Source organism: Triturus cristatus, chromosome 8, assembly GCF_964204655.1.
Source record: "Triturus cristatus chromosome 8, aTriCri1.1, whole genome shotgun sequence".
Taxonomy (NCBI): domain Eukaryota; kingdom Metazoa; phylum Chordata; class Amphibia; order Caudata; family Salamandridae; genus Triturus; species Triturus cristatus.
Window position 1 is genome coordinate 1,658,439,454 of NC_140591.1, and position 22,438 is coordinate 1,658,461,891.

The 22,438-nt window shown below is 44.5% G+C and overlaps 1 protein-coding gene across 1 annotated transcript in view; it reads left to right on the forward strand.

The window, feature by feature from the left end:
- The window catches only part of LOC146808503 (transient receptor potential cation channel subfamily M member 2-like), a 637,932-nt gene that overhangs the window by 429,440 nt on the left and 186,054 nt on the right, over positions 1-22,438 (forward strand). Inside the window, exon 10 of the mRNA XM_085623963.1 lies at positions 637-808. Within this exon, the coding sequence (XP_085480089.1) occupies positions 637-808 (172 nt within the window). The remainder of the gene's footprint in view (positions 1-636; positions 809-22,438) is intronic.

Below are 22,438 nucleotides of genomic sequence, written 5' to 3' on the forward strand. Positions count from 1 at the left end.
CTTATGGAGCCCCAGCATTGTCAAAAGAACTCCGTGAGAGTTTGAGCCAGGTGTGGAAGGACACGCTTGACACAGGTGAGCAGTCATTTAACGCACAACAGCTCCTGAGGGGCTCAAAAGGCTTTTATCAGCGCGCTGTAAGTAGGGTTGCCACCTGACCGGTTTTCTACCTGCACCACCAGTATTTTGATGTCCTAGCTGGTACAAAATTGAGCTAAATCATCTTAAGCAGGTATTTTTATCCCTTATATGTACAAGCTTCAAACAACAAATATAAATAGAAAGTACTTTTAAATGTGCTCTAGAGCTGTGTAAGTGATCCCCGACATTAAAATACATCCAATTTTGTTTACAGTCCTATTCAATATCGAGTCCAAGTGCCTAATCATGTGTTTAAATATCAGTGCACATTAAACAAAAACAAGAACCCATATACATGATAAAAACCAAGCATTCTAAATAATATCCACCTTGCCACTGTACACAATGAATTAACCAAATCAAGGCCATTGAAAGGAAAGTGTGCAGAGACTTAAGTGACTGCCAGCAGCAAGGAAGTGAAGAGCAGGATGTCCAAAGGCAATATATTGAGGACTATTTTTGCTAAAAGGGCTTACATTTTATTTCTTATTTCAGACAATGGACATATTCTTCTTTCTCTTTCTGCTGGCTGTGTGGATAGTGTCATTCGGGGTATCTAAGCAAGCGATCCTTGTGCACAATGAGCAACGGTTGGACTGGATCTTCCGCAGTGTGATATATCAGCCATACCTCATTCTCTTTGGGCAGATACCTGCTGATGTGGACAGTAAGGAACCATCTTGTTTTCATGTCACATGCCATATTTATTTCTAGCTTACCTTCTGTGATTCCTACACCCCTTCCTCCCCCCGAAGCATCAGCAATAGTGTTTTAAGCCTGTTGAAAAAGTACTGCTTATTTCAAATTGGTTATGATATGCAGAATCGTTAACAATCTATAGAGGACAATGTTATCAGTGTGCTTTGGTGGTCTTTGTGACTTCTGAAAGTGGCATATGTTTGTTGGAGCCAGCGATATTACATGGAATTTTGGAAATTTGGGAATAACACCTAAGCAATTATGAATGTCATGGTTGGCATTGTGCATATGAGGAAACTCACTTTTGACTGGTCAGCTAATAATGTTTACATTTATTCACATATTTAATGCAAGTATTTACATACAGTGGGAACTTTGATGCTTATTACACCTGAAGAATTTCAATGGTATGCTCTTTGATACAGAATAAGTTATTGAATTTGCTTATAGTTATATGTGTTAAACCAGTGTTCCTTTTTGAAGGAAAAATTGATAAAACTGTATGTTGTATTAATTACACTTTAGACATTGATCACTGACAGTGAGATAGGATCATAGATACACATTATACCCTGAAAAGAGTCATAAAATTTAGATGAACTGTGTCTGAAATAATCACGGAGTAATGTTGCACAAAATCCCAATAAACTACTTACTTAGGACTTTTGATTAGCAACAGACGTAAAAATATCAGAAAACATTTGTCTGGTTAACTGAAAAATCATATTTCATTTATTTTCATTTACTCTTGTTAAGAATTCAAAGAATTTATAAAGCAATAGATATAACAATGTAGTTGTTCTAAAGTAAAAACAAATATATGTACATGTATAAAAATATGTGTCTAACGTGGTCACTATGCTATTGGATTAAGATCTAGGTATGTTGATGCCTGCTCCCAGACTGCGTACCCGCAGCCTTCACACAAAGAAGATTGCCATATTTACCAGCTTTCAATTTTACAGTTTCATTGCACAGCTTTCAAAATAAAACTTACAGTATGTTTGCAAATGTACAGTGTGAGATATGCCATTTATTACCATTGTTAATTGTGGGTTGAGACAATGGAAATAAATTGCTAGTTTCCTACTGATAATATCAATTGCTCAGAGTCCTGGTCTTCCTCACCATAGTCCTTACTATGAAAGTCTGTCTTCAGACACAGACATGATCTACCAGCGTAGGAAAACATCAAGGCATTCAGACGCACCATATTCCATCACAGTCAGGCCATTATGATGTCATCACCCCCCCCCCCCCCCCCCCATTTCTCCCTGTTTGGTTTTGATGACTCTGTGCACTATAACACTGGAAAACAAAAGTGGCACGTCTGTGGCTTCTCCCCAAAACATGTACTATGTATTCAATCACCCTATTTTCCTTATTTAGCTTTCTTGTAAGGTCATAGTGAATTGCACAGAAAACTTGCCAGTGGCACGGAAGGTAAATGTCCTGTGGGCTGCAGTGTGTATTTACACCACCTACATGTATGACTTAACAATACCTCTTTTGTGTCGGAGACGGCAAATGGGGATGACAGGATCAGTGCCTGTACATTCCCAGGGCCCTCCTAGACCTCAGAGTACTGAACCAGCAGAGAACCAGTTTGGACACTGACAAGTGGGAGGTTACCTCATCTAATTAGCCGTGCGGTTGAGGGAGGGCCAGAAACTCTTCTGCTAGAGAAAGGGTTTACCCAGGGTGGAAGTGCTGCAAAGGCGGTAGGTGTAGCTACAAATGTATGCAGAGTTGGGTACGGATAAATCTCCAATCACTGGCTTGGCTAGCTCAGTGCATAAGACTGACATTCCACAACCGCCTCTACAACATTGCATGACCTGGGAAAACTGCACCTCAAAAAATAGTTAAAGGCTCCTGATTTCTGCTGGAACCCGGGAACTGGAACTGTTCTCTGTGGGTCATGTGGCTGACCTTCTGTGTACCTGCCACAAGGACACAAAAAGTAGCAGGACTTCTTACTTAAGCTGAAACGAGAAAACTGGCCTAGGAGAAAATTGGTGCTTAACAATCTGCCCTGAGATCTGGGGCTACAAGAGTGACTTTTAGCAGTGGAAGAAAAGTGAGACCTGGTCTTTTTTCCACCTCGGAGGAATAGGACATGGTGCTAAGGCTTGCTTAGAGATGTTACACCTTAACTGACTAGGAAAATATGGTTTGTGCCTGTCAAAGCTGTTTGCCAGACAGAAACCTAATTTATCTGTACCTCATAGCAAAAGTCATCCAGAACTCATGGAATCCTGCCGAGCTACAGCTTATTCTTGACCTGTTGGTAGTTGAAAACGCAAAAAAATCAAAACCGTTGGATCGGCGTGATTCAGCAAATTCATCCCAGAGTTGAAGTGACTGCTTCAGCCACAAAATATAGCTTTATTTTGCTTGGACCTGTTGTCTTCAATGGCTTCATTAGGAGCTCTACAACGGCATATCCAACTTTGGGGGACCTTTACCAGCTTCAGCCATGTACTTCTGCCTACTAGAGGAGATTCACGTCTAGAAAATAGACTGATTCAGAAGGTAATAACTTTGACCAGTCAATTTGTTTTATATACCTCACCTCTGCTACATAGCAATCAGCTAGAATTTTCGTTATAGGTCCCAGTCAAGCTCAAACTGCGACTTATAATTTGTACTTTATTTTTAAAATGCTCATATCTCCTATTCCCGTTGCCTGATTTTGATACTTTTGGTGTAGTTTTTGCATATTTTTTATTCTGTATATTTTACTGTGTTGTGTTCTTTACTTTACAACTTTTGTTACTACTTGAAATTAACACAGACTTCTCTGGGGCTTGCCTGCTTGTTGTGCTATAGCTACGAGGACTTGAGTGGAATATTTTCTAAGAACAAACATATTGTGTTCATTAAGTCGGTAAGGCTCACCCCTCCACAAATTAATAACCCAATATAAACGTAATTCCCTTCGTGTTCCCCTGAAAAGATGCAGCTAAGAGCTCTACTTCTTGTTTTATATCAAGCAGAGATGACTGGGACTAAAAGATAAAGAAACGGTAAGTAAGCACTTCATTATCTCATCTGCCTTCCATTACACAGTCTATACTTTATGAATATAAACCCAAGCCAAACATCAGCAGGTGACCATGAGTATGACATAAAAAATGACTAACAGAAATGCACTGCAGCCCAACCAAGGATGTTTAAAATAGCAGATCAAGACACACAACATATTTATAGAAATACAGCTGACAAAACAAGAGATCCGTAAAGACGACTGTCTAACAACTGTTAACGTGTCATTGGTGCAGGAACATAAAAGGTTGAGGAGATGTCTATGGGCCCGATTCACAGAACTAACTTAAGCCAAAATCCTAAACTTGCTACTTTTGGTATTCACAGAAGTTAGTATCTTGTCTTAAGTTTGTCTTAAGACAAACTCAAGACAGACTTTAGACAGACTTAAGACAGACTTAAGACAGGCTTAAGACAGACTTAAGTTAGGATTTTGTCTTAAGTTTGTCTTAAGTCTGTATTAAATCTGTCTTAAGTCTGTCATAAGTCTGTATTGCAGTGCATCATTTTGCTCACTGCCTGCTTTCGGCATACAAGATACCTATGTTTATATAAGTAATGTGTGTGACATAGTAATATTATTATTCATCGGCCTCTTTGGAGTCAGTGTAGAATTGAAAGGCAGTCGGAGAAGAGCAGGAACATTGGAATTAAAGTCAGATAATATATTATTCATTACAGCTGCCCCAGCTGCAGACTGCAGAGAGTATCAGACCTGACTCTAGGATGCCTCCATTAATGTTGCAGAGCTAGAATAGAATACTATTCATCGTGCTGCATATATGCCTTACTTATTAATGAGAGGTCATTTTTTCTTATTACACACATAGGGGTTAATTAGGATGTCAGTTGGAAAGCCTCCGACCATCCGATCGACATCCATGATTTGTGTGTCAGTCGGAATTCAAACCGGCCGGTCAATCCGGCTGACTTCTGACAGGCTCAAGGAGCCCATCAGCCAGTCGGAAGGGCTGCATAATTCCTTGAGGAAGGCGTTACTGCCTTAGGGATTATAATTGCACTTTCCAATAGCAAATCCATGTCAGCCATTTCTGACCTGGATCTACTGTCGGAAAGTGCATTTGTGGGCCCCTAGCAGGGCCCTCTTTCCCCCTGGCCCTCTGGCCGGGGTCTTGGGGGGCATAGATGGCTATAAATCCCTGCACCGTAAGGTGCCTGCTACATGGTGCAGGGTTTTACACAGGCTCCCATTTATCTATGGGCGCTGTGCTATGGCTGTTTTCCAGCTGCAGCACAAGCTTCCATAGAGAAATGGAGGTATGTGACTGGACCGCCGACCAGAGTTCGGTCCGTCCCGAGATCGCAACGGCGTCCCACCCACATCATAATCATGCCCTAACTTTCTATTTAGCTTTTTCTGGATATCATCAGCTGGTGGCTCTGGAGGAGGTGGAGTCATGTGCCACTGCCCCCAGGCCCTCTATCTAGCCACCAGTATCTTCATCCCGGCCACACCATCAACAGTTTCACCAGAAGTCAGGATCCATCACTGTTGCTTCCCTTCCTCATCATCCAGTGAACGCCTCCTCCACCGCCTCATGAGGAGTGGACTAAGAAGCAAAGCAAGAGCATAGGCTGTTGCAATCATTCTTTATGACTCACGTGCGATTAACTGAAAAGTGACAGCAATTTTGCAACCAATCCAAGGCTAGTAGCTGCATGTACCTGACTAATCAACCTCACAACTTTCATAACATTTAGCCGAGTGTGTCCATCATGCGATGATGTGACATCACATGCACCACAACCACAACCACATAATAGAGGAGTTTGACATTTAAGCCAGCACATACTTTTCAGCAGCATTTCCCAAATCAAATTGCACCTCTCTCCAGTCCACAGAGCAAAGTAGGCCTCTTAGAGTCATCATCGTGTTGGTATCCCTTTGAAGTTGATAACTTCCTTTTTCTGGCTGTTGAGGTAGTCCTGACCTGAGCCCTGACTCTGAGTAACGAACATGTCTGACTCCCAACCCAACTGAGATTGAGGGAGATAGTGCACTTCTGTTGATGAACAAGAAGAAAAAAATATTTTGTAGATTTGTATTTGATAAATGAACTGACTGGTCTGGTCTCTAAAGAACCAGAAAGAAAAACTACAGTGAGGAGTGGACCATGCAAGTAGATCTAGGTAAGTGTGAAAGGGCCAATTACTTTGAGCTAAAATCACCCAGCAGCTCCCAAACATTGCAAACTGTTGAAATCAAGTTTACAAATTAGTTGAACACCCTCTCTCATTGTCACCACATGAATCATGAATATTCACTAACACTCACTCAATAATATATCACTCATTGGTGCAAAAGTTGTCTATTCCATTCCAAGCACAGTGATACACATTGGTCATATTGTATCTCCTTTTTTCCCGTGAAAGCAACACATTGGCAGTCTTGTAAATTAAATTATATTTACTGGGGCAGGCCTTCCAGGGAATGAAAATAAAGAATAGGCATGGGGCGTAGGCAGGCATTGTCTCCAATTTCCTTGAAGGGAATGGGTTTCTTCTTCATTGCACACTGGTCCAACTCCAATCCAGTCATACATGTGCCTAAATGGCCGGACTGCATAAGTCAGACACAAACAAAATATGTAATATTCCTCTAGCTATATCCAGTTTTTTTTGGCAAACCAGTTCAGCGATAATCTGAAAGTTCTATGGTGGCCTACTCATTCAGGGAAATAGAGTGTGTCCTTAAAATCAGGTAGTTCACACAGAAGTTGGTATGCTAGTGTACTTGAGTCTGACCAATCGCCATTATCGTCCTCCTCCTCTTGTGGTATTTCAGAAACAGTGTAATTGTGCGGCAGGAAGTGTTGGTTCATTTTAATTATGGTCAATCTCTTCATGTTTTGAGGCAAGAGACTAGTCTTTCTCACTGTTACAACTGCACCAACTGCATTGAACACACACTCAACAGACACATGGCTACCAGACTAACCAGATACTTTATTTTGCCAGCCTACTGAGCTCTGGCCATTAGCGCATCTTCCCATACCAAATGAACAATGGGTTTTAAACCACATAGACTTATTTTGGGTCATACAGATAGTCTTGGAACATCCTCTGAATGGTCATTAGTGCTGCCACTTGCTCGACCTCTTTTGCCTTTGCCTCTGCACTTAAGCCCCGCCTCTTGAAACCAAGCCATTGCAGAGGTTTGGTCTGATTCTTCTGTTGATGTTGTTGGTGCCAGTGTTCTTGTTGCTGATATTGGGTGCTGTGAGACAAAAGCACTGCCTTCTCTGAAGGTTGAAGGCTGCACACCAGAACTTCTGCCCGGGACTGTATCTTCCAGACGTTCTTCTTCCAGGTCTCTTGCTAGCTCAACAATCCCCATCTTGTATAGTGAAACATCCACTTATGAAAATAATTTATTGTGGCACAGATGTACTCTTTGGATGACACAATGTCTCTTTGCAGTCTTGGATTAACAGCCAATTGAAGGATTAAGCTTCCAACCAACTCATGTGCTTCTCTGTTCACACCAGCGAACCTTTGCGCCCCTTTTTTAGCTGGTGAAACAATGGGATAGCGTGGCTCATTGCACTGTCCACCTAGCTTTCTTCCCATGTGAAAACCTCAAAAGGAAGCAGCATCTGTGTCATGCATTTGAATAGGCTCCATTTCTCCACCTCCATGGTCATGCTCTTCCCAGTTGCGTACCCTCCTCTTTGACTGACATTGTCATTAATTGGTTTTTACTGCTCAAACAGACGTTGCAACATGTGATCAGTCGAGTTCCAATGTGTTGGCACCTCCTGTATGAGGGCTTTAATTGGCACCCTGTTAGCATGGTAAATGATCCTCAACTGCTTCCAGGCTTTAGAAGAATGACTGACATGAGTGCAGATTCTTTTGCAGGTGGTCAGTAGGTTGCTGACTATGTTTTCTTTTTGAGAAAGTCCTGCACAAACAGGTTGATGCAATGCACAAACCACAGGACCTTGAAATAGCTACAATCTGCCATGGCCTTAACTTTATTACTGACATTGTCATGGCAACAAATGCAATTTTTATGACCTCTGAGTTGCAGCCATTCAAATGCCTTGCTTTTGGAGTCTTCTAAGATGTTTGCAGCTGTATGGGATTTCTCTCATGGCTACTGTTGCATGTCGCTGAATGCCCTTGAAAGTATCTTCATCACTGAGACCTGTAGACACCTGTTGCCTAACCCCCACAAAAGAGATCCTGTGCACTGATACTTATGTAATCAGTTTCTTGACAACTGGTCCACATGTCTGTCATCAGGTAAATAGTGTGAACAGCACTCTGCTACAAAGCTTGTCCAACTATTTGCAGCACCCCGTGATGGAACAGCAATTCTGGCAAAATAGGTCCAGCTGGGAACTTTCCATTTCAGCCAGCTGGCCGCCACAAATTCACAAAATCCCTTCCACAAAAGAAAAAAGGGTGCACTGCTGGAGACAGGGCTGCTTTGCATAAAGCTCTCACAGTCTTCTTCCCCATCACCTTCCACCATGATCAGAGCTGATTCCCCTATCTCATCACCACCACTAACTGTAGCAATTTTTTTAAGGTGTTCCTTATACCGGATTGCATGATGTTTTTCATATGAGTCGTTTGGCCCCCAGTACCATAGTGTGAACCAGGCTTACCTCGATGAACACTTGCATTGCAAATGGAGCATTTTGAAATGTTATCCTCCTGCTCCCTTTTCATAAAGAAGTCACAAACTCGGGAGAAGAATTTTCTTTGTGGGACACTAGTGCCACTGCTACTGCCAAAGCCCAAAGAACTAAAGGTAGGTGGGTATGTCAAGGATTGGCTATCTGCAGTGTGTACCTTGACCAAGGTAGCGGTGGATGCAGGTCTCAGTAGGAGACTTACAAATGTGGAAACTGATGGTGATAGTGAAACCAATACAACATCCCTCAGAGCAGGTTGAATAGGAGGGATTATGTTGGATGTTGTGTCTTCTTTTTATATGCAGAAGTACTCTAGTGGTCCTCGGCGGACCCCTTACAGACATTACATAATCAGTTGGATGTCTCTGAGTGTGGTTTATAAAGCTTATAATGCCATGCGCCAAGATAACATTTGCATGCTGCAGAATAAATACATGCAAACCAGAGTTCCATGTGTGGCGTGGTTCTTTACATGCTCTCAGACTGGGGAGGATGCTACAACTGGTGACGAGGATGGGATACATGCCCAAAGGATTAAAGACTGCTCTCCCTGAGATTTTGCTGTGGTCCAGCAAACTGCATGTGCATGGCACATACAGCCCAGAAGCAGTCTCCTGTCAGTGTGCGTGGAGTCAAAACGCCTCCCCAACTCTTATGAGGCCCTCAGGAAGGTGAAGGCCCTACTGAGCAGCACAATTAGAGAGTCCACCAGAAATCTACTGGCAATGCTGAAAGAAGAAATAATGTGCCACAGAGCCATAATCAATACGAAGCAAAAACGCTAAAGGCTGCGACAACAAGGTAGGAAGAAGCGCAAAAGGCAGCGACAGCCAGGTCCATGAAATCGCTGAAAATAGAATTGAACAGGTGCAAAGAAACACTAGAGGCAGCAACAACCAGGTATAAAAAAAACACTAAAGGCAGTGACAATCTAGTACAGATAGTAAAAGTATACTTACCAGTGCGAATGAAGAAAATCTTATAAGACCTCAGAATCGGGCAAACAACCCAAGGACACACACGGGGGCTGTGCTTACAAAGCCAATGGTCCCTGCAGAGATGACCACCCAGGTCACCGGTTGCATTCAGCACAAGGCAAAAGGTCTTCAAGCTGTCAAAGTTCTCTAATGGCTGGCGAAAGAAGTGCCAAATATGGCGCTGCCTCATTCCTGAAACCACCACCTCCTTTCGATACCGCCAAAAAGCAGGCTATTGATGCCAGAATCAATGCCTAGATCGAAACGTTTGAAGACTTCATAGAGGCTCTAGAAGAATCAGATGACAAAAAGACTTTTAAATACTTAAAGAACCTTGCAGGAGACAGAGTAAAAAAACTGATACAGAAAACAACGCAAACTGATGAAGTGTCAGATCAAAGAAACGTTCAAAGCCAAGTTCAATCCATTGCCGAATGTTGATTATGAATGGTATACTTTCAGCCAGGTCAGACAACAAGCTGGTGATGTGATAGATGAATTTGTTGAGAGACTTGATATGCTTTTTAAGCACTGTAAGTTCGACAAGTTCAATAGTTCAATATTGAAGACAATATGCATCTCAGAGTCATTGATGGTTGCCTGTCTGATTTGGGTGGTGTCCCCCACTAAATATTCATATAAACAGGTAGTATATCTGTAGTATCCTCAGGTCATGTTATTATGTTCCCTTCATTCTGTACCTAGCTGCTCAGCCAGTGTCAGTGTTCCGCGTAGAATGTTAGTGTGGGTGGAATGCTTAGATACTGTGTGGGACTGAGACAGTTGGGAAGATGGGCTGAGCAGCTAGGAGGCTGCTCCTGGTGGGGCTAATGCTGGGGCCTATGTTGGGGCCTATTGTGGAGCCTGTTCTGGATTTACTACTTCTACACCTATGATCTTAATAAACTACATCTACTCCTACCTGGCCACGTCTACAGTGTCTACTTGTCATCCTGCACACGTGAGGCTTGCCCACTACATTTATGGCGATGATCTGGAGCTCATTTCACGCAAAAAACAACATGAAGTCAACCAAGAATGAGGAGTGGACCAAGAGAACGTGTAGAAAAGAATCTATGACAAGTAAGATGGAAAAAAAAAGAAACAAGCGTCAAGAAATGTAAAGAAGAGAAAAGAAACCAGTTTAAAGAGAAAGAAATATGTCAAGCATGCCTGTCTGCCCCACCAGTGTCCATCACACCGGACAGCCCAGCCCAGGCATGCTGTGTTTTCATCTTACCATCTACAATACAAGTAAATACGGTCACAAGCCTGTTATCATCTTGAAGAAGAAACGGTCCAACAAATGTCTACAATCACAACTAATGTTGAAAGTGCCACAGGAAATATATATATACAGTGCCTAAAGAAGAAAGGTATACTGATGCTGTCTTTTTCATCTCCTGGGTATGTGTTACTAAGGCTGTTTAAAATTTAATGGACATCTTTTGCAGTGCTTCATGAAGGAATTAACCTGTTGCTGCCTTAGTTTTTGCTTTCACTGCGGAGTGACGTTTATGTACATGTGCACGTACGCTCAAGATCCAAGATTTGAGGAGTTAAATTTGTGCCTGTTCGTGTTGCTAAGGTTAGAGGGCTGCTTTTGAAAAGGAAGAAAGTTTTCGCTTTGGATTGCTGCCTGCCGAATTTGTGAAGATGGGTGAGAGACTTTGAATTTACGTTTTTTGCCATGTTTACGCTGTTTTCACTGCTGTCTGCCTGATTTTTGAAACTCGTCTCGGACGGCTGCCTGCCTGATTTTTTTAAACTACTGGGTGAGAGAATTTCTTTGCCAACCACGTTTGGTACATAATCTGCCAACCACGTTTTGTGTGCAGAAATAAAGTAAATTAAAAAAAAAATCGGCAACGTTTGGGCACAAGTCAGAGAGCCTGAGGGGAATTTGCACAACGGCGTAACGCATCGGCAATGGAAGTTAAAAAGGAACAGTTCAACGAAATATGAACAAGCAGAGTAATGTGGTTTTCGTATTTAAAGGTACTGTGTTTTGGTGGTAGCAGCGGTGTAAAAAAAAAAGAAAGGTCATCAGTAATTGGAAGTTTCAAAACTGCGTTTTTGAATGAATCAAATTGTTGTTTTGGAACGCCTGTCGCGGTGACAGGCACACCATTGACTTTAGTAATATGAGTTATAGGGCAAGTTTAAAGAATTAGCATGCAAACGTTTATTTCACAAGTGAATGGATTTAACGTAGAAAAGTTTTAATTCACAAGAAAATGTATTCATCACAAAAACGTTTTATGTTCACAGATTAGTGTGATTTCTTTCTTCAGTGTCAAGTATTTGTTGTATGCCAACGTTGTTTTATCGCTATGTACAGTTTTGTTTTGTTGGCATGGGAGTGGGTATTAGTCCCATGTCTCTTATTTACGTATCCCTGCTTAAGGGATAGGGGTGGGTTTTTAGTCCCATGACCCTTATATAAAATGTTTTATCCCTGCCTGCCTAAGGGATAGGAGTGAGTTTTAGTCTCATTTCCTTTTAGATAGTTATTCCTGCCTAGAGATGGGAGTGGGTTTTTAGTCCCATCACCCCACGTTCACAGTAATTTATTTGGGAATGGGTTTTAGCCCCATCTTTACAGGGGGTTTTAGTCCCACCTTTGTCACTTTGAGTTTGGGTGTTAGTCCCATTTACTCCATTATAGGGGGTTAGAGTCCTACCTATTTATAGGGGGTTAGAGTCCCACCTATGCAATTAGTAATGGGTGCCAGTCCTATTTACTAAATTAAAGGGGGTTTTAGTCCTACCTTTACGTGTATGTTGGGTATCAGTCCTTTCATTTACGTTTTCGCTGTTTTCTGTGTGTGTAGCCATCTTTTGATGCCACACTGTGCTGCGTGTAGGTTTTACATGTTTCACGTGTCAGTGGGTTTCAGTCCCATGTGATGTATTATTTACATTTGGGTGTTAGTTCCAAACACGTGGGTTTTAGTCCCATAGTGTCCCTTACATGAGGGGTGGCGTTTTGAGTTGTCGTCACAGTTTTCTCACGTGAGAAGTACTTCCTTGGGTGTTGTTCTACCCATAGACATTTATACCCGTAGGATTCTACTCTGGGTATCATATTCATTTGTCGTATGTGAGCTCTTATTTCACTTCTAAAAAAATTTCTTTGTTCAGTATTAAGGGAAGGGGATGGTGTTAGTGTGTTGATCTATGCTTGCATCTTTCCTTTCTCCTTAGTGTGTCTGTTTTTCCTCTCGTGATGTATTTCTACATGCATCCTTGGGTTTATGGACTATTCATATCTTGTGTACATTACTGTATTTATTTGTTTGCTTATTAGTAGTTTGGGTTTATTTTAGGTTTTATTAATTTTCAGTGTAAAGGAAGAGGATGTGTAGTATCCTCAGGTCATGTTATTATGTTCCCTTCATTCTGTACCTAGCTGCTCAGCCAGTGTCAGTGTTCCGCGTAGAATGTTAGTGTGGGTGGAATGCTTAGATACTGTGTGGGACTGAGAGAGTTGGGAAGATGGGCTGAGCAGCTAGGAGGCTGCTCCTGGTGGGGTTAATGCTGGGGCCTATGTTGGGGCCTATTGTGGGGCCTGTTCTGGATTTACTACTTCTACACCTATGATCTTAATAAACTACATCTACTCCTACCTGGCCACATCTACAGTGTCTACTTGTCATCCTGCACACGTGAGGCTTGCCCACTACATTTTCCTAATAAATATATCACCCACAGAGGTTTTTATTTTCAATTATTTATCATCAAAAATATGCATATTTTTCTTTTTTGTATATTTTACGTAGGTTTTAACACATAGAATTCTAAAAAACACACTTATACATACAATAAATAATTACTATAATAGTGTGTACAAGGAGAAGCAAGAAAAGCCCTGAGTATGTACTAAAAAGACAACAACTATATGTATATCAAAATGACAGACTTACAAAACGTGCAAAAAAACATTACAATGAAATATACAACTACAAGAGCTACAATGGACATGTACAAAGAACAAAGACATTTATAAACACATTAAGTACAAAAAAATATACACAACAAACAAAAAGACAAGGGGAATGCGCCGACGTGTGTTTCGGAAGTACCAAATGTTATGAATCATTCATCAGGGCGCAAAATTCATCATGCTTGGGTAGTGGTCACACTGGGCCATCTATATTCATGGTACTTAATTCAACAATGAAGAAACAACAGGGCTCTAGAGAATAATGTGTATGATATCCAAACCAGGACTGTACCACAGCAGGGCCCAACAGCTGTGAGTTAACGAAAAACAAAAATATGTATATTTTTTAAAATGAAAAATTGAAAATGAAAACCTCTGTGGATGATATATATACTACCTATGTATATGAATATTTAGTAGGGGACACCACCCATGTTGTTTTATGCTGTGCTTTTCCCTGTTTTTTCTCCCCAGAGCCTGCTTTGTTCTCAGGGACCCTCTTCTGTTGCTTGCCTGTCTGATTTGTTCAGAAGACCAATGCTTTGAGAAATACTTATAGTCTGATTTTGATCTCAGCAGACGGGTTCCTCCATCACAACGATGATGGATATCACGTCCAATGAAATATAAATCCTATTATAACCTATGGGATTTATATTTTGGCAAACAGGATATCTGTCACCATTGCGATGGAGTAACCTGTCTGCCAAGATCTAAATCAGGAGCTTAGAAAGTATTTATAGCTGCTAGAGCGGCGGAATGTGCAGATCCCCAAGCTGCTGATATGGAAGCTGCAGTAGCCCAGAATGAATCAGCCCTGAACATGAAAAGCAAGCAAAAACACAAGGTGAAGGCCCATAAGGTGGTGGCTCCAAAAAAGAAAGAAATTGTGTTCCTGCTATGGATTCTCCTTTCCACATGAAGGTAAATGTCCCGTCATCGGACAGATATGCAAAGAATGGAGGAAAGAAAACCATTTCATAACGGTATGCAGAGTGAAAGAAAGGCTAAGTGCGTCACGATGAGATGAGAAAATGGGCACCAGAAAGTTTCAGAAGCATTCTAGCCACTCCCCCAGAGATAAGCAGCCACATCAACTAAGTGGAAACCAAATGAAGTCGATCGTCATCAAATTCATCTTCCAAACGTTCTGTAACATCAATGAGTCTGACGTAGATGGATGTGCAATGATGATGTCAGTCACAGAACAATGTGAACATGTAGGGCTGGCCGCTCGCAAAGAAGAGCGCAAACTCAAAACGAATCGGTACGAGAAATGGCAGAATTCATGTTGAAATTGTCCTAAGATAATGCTAAAGGTGAATGATTGCCTGTAACTTGTATTATAGGCAGTGATGCATCAATGAAAATCATGCCTGCAGAAAAGTATCGTGAACTATATCTGATACCACATTTCATGCCATTGGATATGAAAGTGTAGACTTGGGCAACTTCTAGGCCCTTGCAGAACCAAGTATACTTTGTAGCGACCATGCGATCTAAAGAAAACGGCAGTGCAAGCACCAATTGATGTACTTCGTAGTACTTAGTTGAGTACGTGTTTACTCAGCTTCAATACTGCTGCCGACATGGGACTGATTTATTTTAACTACAACATAAATGCACATTGTGAAATAGTGAAGCAATTTTCGTCATTGTTTCATGGATTTGGGAAACACAAAACAATTAAGGTGCGACTTCACATTCATGAAAATATTCGCCCCTTTGTCCAGCGAATTGCTTTTCACGTATAGTAAGCCATTGAGAAAGGGCTAGTGATTTTGCCACAGTGAGTGCCCCACTAAGAGAATTAGCAAATGGTCCTTTGAATGTGAGTAAGGTTTCAAGCAAATCAAATACACAATTGAAAATGCAACTAAAAAGGCCTACTTTGATCAAAAGTTCCATACGGAGATGGTGGTAGATGCAAGCCCGGTTGATTTGAGAGCGATCCGTGCCCAACATAATGGACAGTCAAAAGCTCAGACACACATTGTAGACAATGCTCAGACTGAACGTGCTTACTCTCAACCTGAAAAAGAGAGCTTAACCATAGTATGTGCATGTCAACATTTTCATGTATTTCCGCACGGAAAGCATTTCACCCTTGTCACAGACCACCAGGCGTTGCTCACCATTTTTGGGAATCCTAAAGCCAAGATGCCCCTTCACATTTAGAGGTAGGGGTTGTGACTGTAAGTATCTGATTACACTATTGGGCACAAGCGGGGAAGGATCAAAACCCAGCAGACTACTTTTCACAACTTCAGCTACAGCAGCATAATACAACGTCCAAAGTGGCTGGAGCATACATTAATTCAATTCTAAAATCTGGCTTGCCTGCAGCTCTGTCCGTTGAACAAATTCTGAATACTGATACTAACAGAGACATGCTCATGCTCAAAGAGAGTATTGCAACCCAGGCATGGAAGAGACGGACACGACCTCCCACATATGATGTTACACATGGTATCATAATACAAGGGGCAAGAATAGTCATACCTGAGAGCTTGAGACAATAATCGTGGCATTGCTGCCACCAAAAGAGCTCTCAGAGATTGAGTGTGGTTTCTACGACTTGATGAACAAGTTGAAAGGGAATTGAAAGCTTGTCATCCGTGTGCAGTATTCTCATGTTGTGTTATTATATACTATGTTATCTTGTTCCTTCCTAGCTGCTCAGCCTGTGTGAGTGTTCTGTGTGGAATGTTGGTGTGTGGGCCATGCTTGAGTGACTGGGTATGAGTGGTGACAGTTGGTGTTTATGTATATGTTTATTAGCTTATATAGCGCATGAATCACTCCCAGAGGGGTATCTCAGCGCTTGCGGAATTGCAGAAGTTGTGACAATATGCTATACTAAAAAAGGGCAGTTTTTAGGGCCATTCTGAATTTCGAGTGATCAGGCATCATTGTCTTAGGGCAAAAGGGAGCTGATTCCATATTAAAGGTGCCTGGTACAAATAGGCTTTTCCTCCTGTTCGTGTTTTTTTAATCCTAGGGATTTTGAGCAGGGATTTCGACCAAGATCACTGGTCCCTTGGGGGGATATGTTGATGAAGCCTCTCCGCCAAGTAGGAGGGTCCATTTCCCGAGATTGCCTTGTGTGTCAGGCAGCAAATCTTAAACTTCACCCGTTTCCGTACAGGTAACCAGTGTAGTTGTCGTAGAAGAGGAAGCGAGGCTGACCCGTAGGGTGCTTTTTCAACTAAGCATGCTGCAGTGTTTTGTACCACTTGAAGGCGATTTAAAGCAGACTTGTTGGCTGCGACCAATAGCGTGTTGCAATAACCTAGTTTACTCAGTACCAGGGCTTGAATAAGAGTCTTTCGTAAGGAGTCCGGGAGATAGGGGAAAGCTCTTATCAGCATGCCCAACACATGAAAGCATGCACCAACCGTGTGGGTAACATGTTCTTTCATTGTTAGAGTCTGGTCAAGACGCACCCCTAGATTTTTTACTGTAGTTTTTGGGGCAGGAACGGTTCCCAACTCTTTAGGCTACCAGCTTGGTGCCCATAAAAGAGGGTCTTCTCCGAAAAGCATGATTTCCGTCTAACCGGCATTCAGTTGTAGAAAATTGTTACTCATCCATTGTGAGATGGCCAGCATACCGGAAGAGAAGAAGGCTTGGGCTGTCTGGGATGATTTATTAAAGGAGAAGGTGAGTTAGGTGTCATCTGCATTGGATATCGGGACAAACCTGTGGCTCCTTAAAAGTGTAGCCAGCTCGGGGGCGTGGCCTGCAGCCGATCAAGATGGCCGCAACCTAGAGGAGCTCCGACGGTGACACCGGTTCCCCGATCAATCTGATCACAAATCCGAACATTAATCCTACCTCAAACACCATTTCTAAGCAGCCGGAGGTGGAGGGCACTGTACCCCGGAAAGAACGGACTGAAGAATCACTGGCGGGTGCGCGTTGAAGATTGTGGCCTGAGCGCATGAAGACAGCCGGGGACTGGAGTATGCTGTGGACCGTTGGGGGCGGATGTGAGCGGTGAGGTTGCGCGGAATACGAGAGGTGCACTGGTGAGAGGCAGTGGCAGGACCTGGTGCGTGCACACACTTAGCGGGCACATCGGAAGGCTTTTTCTGACTCCCCCTGCTCCCCCCCGCTCTTGGAGCGTGTGCGGACCGGCCTCGGCCCGCGAGGCAGGAAGTGAGGCACGGAGGTAGTGCGCGCTCGGGGAGAGGCGTGACCGGTGGCAGTGGCGGCAAGTACTGCCCGGCAGTGCTCACTGATCAGGGGCACACAGTAATAATATATACGACCCAGGCTGCGGAGAGGCACTGGATGTTGGTCCCCGACCTTCGACCCAGGACCCCTGCGGATAGCGTGGAGGACGTGTGCGGCGCATATGCTGTTGACGAGTTGATCAAGGCGCGCACAGGGAGAGCAGCGCGACCTGTGCTGAGGAGCGCGGGTGAGTGGACACGGTGTGGAGAGGGGCCTGGGCACCGAGAGACGATTGCGCATCTCGCCTATGAAGTACGCATGTGGGCTGGCCCACAGGATTCAAGGGGACTTCCAGATGCGGGCCTAGTAAAGGTAGCGGTGTGCACTATCACTGCTCTGCTGACTGGTGTGGAGCGCACAATAACACCCTAGCTGCCCATGCAGAGGAGGGGTGTCTAGCGAGCTTGCAAACTTTGCCCCTGGACCCAAGCTAATCTGTTAAAGTCACCTGCAGCACTGTCGGATTGGCCGTGACGTTCGTTTTGAGGCATCTGGGCACAGTTATTGAAGGCACATCGAGGGTCTGAGGCCCCGCCTAGGTTCAGCTACTAGCGCAACCGGAAACCCGACAGGCCGACAGTGTACTCCCGCGGCAGGCGGCGGCGACTACCGGCTGGCGCAGGGCGTAATTGGGCGGAAATGGGGGGCAGGGGTCCTCGGACACACTCACAGGGCAAACTGGATAAATATGCTTACAATAAAGACCTTCCCGCTCCGCTTGAGCACAAAGAAGTACCTGCCAAAAGCTCCGAGCTAGAGTGAGCGTCGAAAGTGACACTGGAAGATATTATGGCAGCTCTCGACAAAGTGCAATCAACGGTGGGGTCCATCTCCACCGATGTTTCCTTCCTGAGGGCAGATTTTCAGAAGATGACGGCCAGTGTAACGGAGGTTGAACATGTGACAAAATCTCTGTCGAAGGACACCACTGCACTGCTTCAAAGGGTGGGTCAGTTGGAAGCAGAAAATAAACTTATGATGGAGAAACTGGACGACCAAGAGGGGCGCTCTCGACGCAACAACGTCCGTATCATAGGTATTCCCGAAAATGAAGGGAGTCCAGCTATGGATCTGTATGTTGAAGATCTCATAAAATACAGACTTCAACCAGGAGGACTTTTGACTTTCTTTTCTGTGGAGAGGACACACAGAGTCCCGGGGGGTAGACCCAAACCAGGGGCTCCTCCTAGACCAGTCCTAACTCGCATTTTCAACTTTCGGGATAGGGATGCTATACTACAAACGGCGAGGGTGGCCCCACCGCTATGGATCCAAAACTCAGTGGTGTCATTCTTCCCGGATTACACGGCAGCGGTAACCAAACGTCGCAGGAGCTTTTTTGACATAAAGAAAGAACTTAGACGCAGGAAACTGTCATACTCCATGAAATTCCCGGCGAGGCTGCGTGTAGTGGCGGATGGAAAAACCTGTTTTTTTGAAAGCCCAGAGGAGGCCCATGAGTGGCTCGAGGGGTGGTGGCGTGTGAAAGGACCCGGACAAACGGAGAGGCGGCAGCAGCAACGCAGGGAAGATGGCGACACCGAGGACCAAGGAGGGGAGCGGGAGGAAGGCCATTCACTACAGAGTATGACCGAGGAATAAAGCAAGGTCCTATGGCCTATTTGGGTCACACCTCCACAAAGAGACGTGGTATGGCTTCACCAAGATGGAGAGGGTAATTGCTACAGGGGCCCAAAGATGTATAACATGATCCTCCCACTCGAATGTGGTAGGTACAGAACTAAAAAGACAAGAATGAATGAGGGGCTGTGGCACGCTCTTGCTGTAAATCTATTTTTTGAGGAGGGGATGAGCGGCGGTGTTCCACAGACTTCTTCTCCCCCCGCACGCAAGTACTGTTTATGGGAGTAAAGCACTCTGCTAAGTTGGGGTGGCGGATAGTTGGGGGTCCGTCTGGCAGGGACGTTGGGAGGGGGGTGCGAGAGGGGGGATTTTTTTTCATTCTGGGTTTGGTATGTTTTTTTTTTGTTTTTTTGGGGTAGCCGAATTATGATGAACATGCAATTGCAGACACAGTGGTTGTGGTCTTTATTGCAGCAACTGTTGGATATGTCATCTACCCTACCAGAGGGACCACTAAACGTCTGCATATCTGCACACCCACCTCGAGGCTATTTCAACTATGTGTACATCAGAAGAAGTTTGGTTTGGAGGAGCTGGGAGGTAGGGAGATAGGTGGGGGGGAAACAAGGTATTGGTGTTTTTTGTTCATGGTTCAGTTTCGTATAAGGGCAGATATGGCACACTTCCAATATGTGGTTAGCGAAAGTTTATGGACGCACAACGTACATGATTCTGAGAGGGGACAGGGTGTGCGAGAGGGCCAGGGATGACGCAGACACAGATGCCTTTGATGTCACCGGTCCTCCCCTTAACGCTGCTCACGTGGAATGTGCATGGGCTGGGGGATAAAATAAAGAGAGGTCTCGTTCTACAATATCTAAAGAGATGTGCACCAGCGGTGGCCCTGCTGCAGGAAACGCACTTGATGGGTTCGGCTTGCAGGGCTCTGGATCGCTCGTCGTACAAAATGGTGGTGCATTCGGTGTTCTCTTCAGGCTCAAGGGGTGTGGGGATTTTAGTGCGCAAACAATTCCCGCTGGTCATACACAATACACAAATGGATGACCAGGGCCGCTTTGCGGCAATATCCTGTCAGTGGGAAGGGAATCAATACAATATCGTGTCCGTATATATTCACTCTGTGGCTCTCCCGGCGCTTAGCACGTTTCTACTGGGTCTGCCAGAGGGTGTGATAATGATGTGCGGGGACTTCAATGCTGTTATCGATGGAACTAGAGATAGGCACCCCCGAAGGCAGAACAAGACAGGCACTGCGCGTCTGGAGGGATTTGTTGAGGCTCTCGGGCTTACAGATGTGTGGAGATACAGGCATCCAGAGGTGAGGCAATATACTTTTCAGTCGGGGGTGCATAATAGCCTGTCACGTATTGATTATTTCTTTACAGCCGCAGAAGATCTCGCGAATGTGGTGGATGTTGAAATTCGCCTTCGGGGCATTTCAGATCACTCACCCATAATGTTACAATATACGCACTATCACAAACCGCGGAAGCGTGTCTACCCTGTGTTTCCGGGATATCTCCAAATCCCTAAGATCTCAGAGGACGTACTCACAACAACACGGCAATACTTCCAAGAGAATGCTTCCTCAGTCCAGTCCCCGGGTACTCTTTGGGAAGCATATAAAACAGTGGGTCGTGGGCAGATCGCTTCCTCGGTTGTAGGCCACAGGAGGGCGATGCAAGCCGACTTAGACAACATTGAATCAGACCTGCGCACTGCTACAGAGCAACACAAACAGAATCCGTCCTTAGAGACATCCCAGGCGCTGCACGCCAAACAAAGTGAATTTAGGGCATACCAGTTGGAGACGACTAGGGCACGGATCCAAGCCACGCGGCACACAGTATACGAATTATGTGATAAGGCTAATAAACTTTTGGCCTGGCTTGATAAAAAGGAATGAGCGCAGAGAACGATAGCACGGCTGCGGGCGCCAGATGACTCATTGGCGGTTGCGCCGGAGGAAATAGTGAACATATTAGCCGGGCATTTTAAGCAGGTATACGAATCGCAGACGACTATAGACACGATAGAGGCACAGGCGTACATCCAGGACATTAAGTTGCCTAGACTATCCCCAGAAGAAGCCCTCATCTTAGAAGCTGACCTAACGGTCGATGAGGTACAATTGGCCATTGGTTCCCTGCAATCGGGAAAGGCAGCGGGTCCTAATGGTTTGCCCATTGAACTGTACAAAAAGACAGCTGCCATGACATCCTCTTATATTTTGAATATGTATCTCGAGAGCCTGGCGGTGAGGGAGCTTCCCCGAGATCAGCGAATGGCCACCATTGTGGCGATCCCAAAGCCCGGAAAGCCTCCTGAGGAGTGCTCCTCTTACCACCCGATCTCCTTAATTAACGCCGAAGCCAAGTTATTAGCCAAGCTACTGGCGGCACGGTTGACCCCATCTGGCAACCTTAATTCACCCGGACCAGTCTGGGTTTATGCCAAATAGGAGCACAGCTCTTAACTTGCGGCGGCTGCAGGGAGTAATAGCGCACATGTCCCACATTCAGGAACCGGCGGTTATCCTTTCTCTTGATGCGCGAATGGCGTTTGATTTGGTGGAGTGGCCTTATCTTTTTGCAGTCCTTAGACATTTCGGCTTTGGCCCCAAATTTTGTGCGTGGATACGGATGCTCTACACTAACCCAATAGCACATGTGGCGGCCATTGGGCACATATCCGGAGACTTCCCGCTGGCGCGGGGAACGCGCCAGGGGTGTCCGCTGTCCCCGCTGCTCTTCGCATTAGTGTTGGAGCCGCTGGCGGCGTGGATCAGATGCGAACCGATGATTTGTGGACTTAGATGGACACCACACTGGGAAGACCGCATTTCCCTTTATGCGGATGATGTGCTACTATACTTGGCATCCCCCGAACTCTCTATCCGGACGCTCTTAAATATTTGTGCAATATTCGGGCGGGTGTCCGGATACACCGACAACTGGTCCAAATCGGTCCTATTTGTATTGCATGGTCCGACGCCGTTGCTTCCCGGGGATTGCCCGTTGCAGGTCGCGGAGATGACCTTCAAATATTTAGGCATTCATATTACCTCTACATCTGAGGAATTCCAGCAGAGAAATCTTAGACCTCCCCTGGAACGG